This window comes from Salvia hispanica, chromosome 1 (assembly GCF_029641045.1).
Source record: "Salvia hispanica isolate PSC_SH4W2 chromosome 1, Shi_PSC_v1, whole genome shotgun sequence".
NCBI lineage: Eukaryota > Viridiplantae > Streptophyta > Magnoliopsida > Lamiales > Lamiaceae > Salvia > Salvia hispanica.
The window spans coordinates 54245116-54249845 of record NC_142692.1 but is presented as its reverse complement, the minus strand read 5'-3'; the positions used below and the strand labels follow the sequence as shown (position 1 = coordinate 54249845).

Below are 4730 nucleotides of genomic sequence, written 5' to 3'. Positions count from 1 at the left end.
TAACGACTGCCAACTTATCGACCCGGGCTTCGATGGTCCTCTATTCACCTGGGTAAAAGGCGAGTTGTTTGAACGTCTTGATCGGATTCTCATCAATGAAGGCTGGGTGACAAATATAGCCTCTACAAGGGTCACGGTGCTACCTCGGGTTGTGTCAGACCATGGTCCTTTGTTAATCAGATGCATGGAATCGGAAACCAGGAGATGTTCCCCCTTCAGGTTTCAAAATATGTGGACTAGGCACCATCTCTTCCTCGAGGAGGTTAAAAAATATGGAGTGTTAAACCAGAGCTCATGGCATGCGGAATCTCCAAATCAAGCTCGGGAATGTTAAGAAAGGGCTCAAGTCATGGAATAAGGAGGTTTTTTGGTAACATTTTTGTTCGGCTTCGAAACGCAGAGAGGGAGGCAGGGGAAGCACAAATTAAATATGAAGCAGACCCTTCCCCAACCAATAGAGAATATCAAAATAGACGCACAGCTGAATACCTCCTATGTCTCCAAATGGAGGAGGATTTTTGGCGACAAAAAGCGAGCATTCGCTGGGTAGTCGAAGGAGAACGGAACACCAAATTCTACCAATGCTGGGTGCGCCAAAAAAGGATCAAGACGAGAATACATGAAATTAAAGTGGATGGTATCTCAATCTCGAACGAGGAGGAGCTTCGACAATATGCAGTAAGATTTTATCAAAACCTCCTCACCTCGGACGTCGACCTGTTGGAAGAGCCTTTGCTGGATATAATCAACCGCTCCCGGAAAGCCTAGAGACTGGAAACTTGTGCAATATTCCGCTCATGGAGGAAGTCAAACAGGCGTTTTTTGGAATTTCGGCAAACAGTGCATCAGGGCCTGATGGTTTCTCATCCCTCTTCTTCCAGTCCTGTTGGGAAATTGTCGTAGGAGATGTGGTCACAGCGGTGAGGGATTTCTTCACAGGAGGGTACATGCCAAGAAGTTTCACCGCCACTATGATCGGGCTTCTACCAAAGAAAGATCACCCTAGCACATGGTCGGACTATCGTCCGATAAGCTTATGTAACGTCACGAACAAAATCATCTCCAAGATCATCTCTACTAGGCTAGCATCGTTCCTACCTACCCTAACTGCCACTAACCAGAGTGGGTTTATCAAAGGGAGGTTATTGAGTGATAATGTGTTGCTGGCGCAAGAAATTATCCGGGATCTTCCGAATTGTTCTCCTACCCCGAACGTGGCGATCAAGCTTGACATGGCAAAGGCCTACGACCGGGTACAGTGGCCTTTCCTTCTCAAAGTCTTACGTCGCATGGGCTTCTCGGATACATGGATCGGACTAGTTCATCGTTGCATCAACTCGTGCTGGTTCTCTATTCTCATAAACGGGGCACCGGCGGGCTTCTTCAAGTCATCAAGGGGACTTAGACAAGGTGACCCCCTCTCCCCATCTCTATTTATTCTTGCTGCGGAGTACATTTCTCAGTGCTTAGATAAGCTAATCTTGGGACGGAGAGAGATGAGATTTTTCACATCGCGGTATGGATTGGAGGTCTCACATCTGGCATATGCGGATGATGTCATCGTTTTCACACAAGCGAGACAGGCTTCCATCCAAGAATTTGTGGAATGTCTTCGACACTATGCCGCGGTGTCGGGTCAGAAAGTTAACATGGAAAAAAGCCAGTTCTACGTGGATGAGAAACATGCGGGCTGGGCTCCGAATATCCAAGCGGCTGGCGGCTTCCAACAAGGGGTTTTTCCGTTTATTTACCTCGGGGTACCGATTTTTAAAGGGAAGAAGAAAACCGATATGTTCATGTTCTTGAGAGAGAAAATTTCAATGTGTATCCACTCGTGATCTCATAAGTTCCTATCTTTTGGGGGACGATTAACCTTGATTAAAAGTACGTTGGGAGCAATCCCTTTGCATGTGTTCCAGGTCATGGAACCGACTAAAGAGGCTATGAAACAAATGGAGAGTCTCTTTGCCAAATACTTATGGGGATCAACACAAGACAAGAGGGCTACTCATTGGATTAGTTGGGAACAAATGTGTCATCCGTTTGACGAAGGTGGACTGGGCATCCGAAGGCTCGGGGAAATGGTTGAGGCCTTCAGAATGAAACTTTGGGTGAGATTCCGGGAGCAAGATTCGCTGTGGGCAAGCTTCATGCTCCAAAAATATTGCCGAACGGTTGCCCCATCGAAAGCAAATTATTCCGGGAACCAGAGCTCGACATGGAAACGCATGGCTAGAGCTGGGAGCAAAATCCATAAACATATTTTCTAGGCACTTGGAAATGGAAACATCCACTTTTGGGAGGACATTTGGTGGAGAGACAGGCCGTTGAGTGAATTGTGCAACCCAGGGTCAAGGATGCCATACAAACTGGTTAAAGATATTTAGACGAACGGTGCATGGAATATGCCTATTCTTCAGGGAGTACTAGGCCCTCTTGGCGTCCCACAGGAGGTGATTGAAGAAGCGGGAAGAATTCCGATTGAATCCGGAGGCAAGGATTCCTTGAGGTGGGGCTGCACAGCTCATGGGAATTTTACCACATCTTCAGCGTGGGAGCTTTGTCGCCATCGCCTCCCCCATACGCCAGTGTTCAAATTAATCTGGAACGAGAGCATCCTTCCCTCAATCTCCATCTTCATCTGGAGGCTGCTGGCCTCAAGATGTAGGTGTTGTAAGTCTCCGGATGTGGAAACAAGGGAACATCTCTTCTTACAAGGCGAAGTAGCAACTGGGGTCTGGGAAAAGGTCTCGGCTTGGTTCTGCAAGATGCCGAGATGGAATGTGGGAGTCACGGACATTGAGACTCGAATTAGATTCTGGCATCGCAGAGTGAGTCAGACGAACGACTCCCATGCTAGTATGGTTACCCCGTGCCTCGTTTTGTGGTTCATTTGGTCAGAACGTAATGGGAACATTCACCGAGGGTAATGCAGAAATGGTGTTCAATCGTGTCAAGTTGCACCTCCAACGACTAATCACAGCAAGAAGGATGGGATAGAAGGAATGGGATAGATGTGACAACCTCGAGGGATTTAACACATCAGCATGGAAACCCAGTGTCCGTAGGCTGATCAAACTCGTGAGATGGATTCCTCCGGACACCGGTTGGATCAAAATCAACACAAAAGGAGTGTGGAGGCAATCGGAGGCAGGAGCTGGGGGCATCATTCGAGACTCGAGGAGTAACATTATCCGAGGGTTCAAGACGAGGGTCAGTGCTTCCTCGGCTTTGGAGGCTGATTTACAAGCCATCGTTCTCGGCCTCGAAATTGCAAGTGGAAGAGGGCAACGGGTTTGGATAGAACTAGACTCGATGGGCGCCGCGTCTATGCTTCAAGCCAACAGACATGGACCAGCTAACTTGCATCACTGTATTACACATATCCGGAACAAGATGAAGCAAATGGAAATTAAAATCTCTCACTGCAGCAGTGTGGGCAATAGAGCTGCGGTATTTTTGGCGCAGCAGGGGTGCAAAGAAGTCACGCAGCAGGAGTTCGATCACGTCTTGGCGCCGGCTATGGTCAAAGCCTTGAGTAGAATGGATCAAATCAACATGCCGAACTTCCAATTCGATGGAAGTTGAAAGACACGAGAGACCTCGGGCAGTAGTTTGTATAGTATAACCTTTTGTGGCGAGTAGATGGGTGTCCGCTCCAAATGTGGACGGGACATCTACATACTCCCCTTTTGTTAGTTTGTGCATGTCACTTTTGGGCATGTAATGTAAATTTGGAATTTATGATATGAAGGGATGAGGGGCCCACGAACCCTCCACCGCTATGGTGTTTTTTATAAAAAAAAAAAAAAGTGTATGAGATGAAAATTTTAGACAAAAAATCATAATCTTCAATATAGAGGTTCTCGACCCTTTTTCAGAGCCCACAAAAAAATTTAGCTGAAAGTCAAAGTAAGTAGATTTACCTATTATTGATCGAGAGAGAAAAGTTCTCAGAGATTTTTTGAAGGATTAATTGCTGGAGTTCTTTCTATTGTACTGATATTAGATGAAAAAGGTTAAATAGTAAACGGTGTTAAAGAAATTTACCAGAATGTATTATCTTAATACACTAATGAAACTTTTTGTATGGTTCATGTAAACTTAAAACATTTCGTATAAATTTGAAACAATGATGAAACATTTTGTACGTTTGATGTAATTTCCCCTGCAAAAGTAATGCTGACTAAGTCTTTGTTCTAAGTACTACTACTAGAGGTCACCACGGTTCCGGTTCCCGGTTCGGAACCGGCGGTTCAGGTTCGGAAAAATTATGAACCTGAACAGGAAAACCCGGTTCAACGCACGGTTCAAGACCGGCGGTTTCCAGCCGGTTCCGATTTTGGACCGCTGGTTCACTATTCCGATTTTTTTCTTTCAAATTTATTCATTTATAGTACTAAATCTAATTACAAATTACACCTTGTAGTCTTGTACTATTGAATAAATAAAACGAGAATGACAATTGACAAATGGAGTAGAAGTGGATATTGGAAAATTGGAATTTTATTGATACAAATTTGAACGGTATGTCGATATTACAAATACAAATGTTGATAATTGAAATGTACAAGTACAAGTTACAATTTATCTATGGACTTATTAGTTATGTACATATTGAAATTACAAAAGACTTGAAGACTTAAACAATAATAATTAATAAATGAATGATGAATGTAAATATACATGATTGTATAACAATTTAAATAAAAAAACTTGAAGTAAAGAAC

At 44.3% G+C, this 4730-nt stretch overlaps 1 protein-coding gene across 1 annotated transcript; it reads left to right on the top strand.

The window, feature by feature from the left end:
* Positions 1 to 2907: 2907 nt before the first annotated feature.
* LOC148934157 (uncharacterized) lies at positions 2908 to 3588 on the top strand. Its single transcript, XM_089062214.1, has 2 exons — positions 2908 to 2926; positions 3047 to 3588. Exons 1-2 carry the CDS (start codon positions 2908 to 2910, stop codon positions 3586 to 3588), a joined length of 561 nt encoding a protein of 186 aa, XP_088918340.1.
* Positions 3589 to 4730: the final 1142 nt, after the last annotated feature.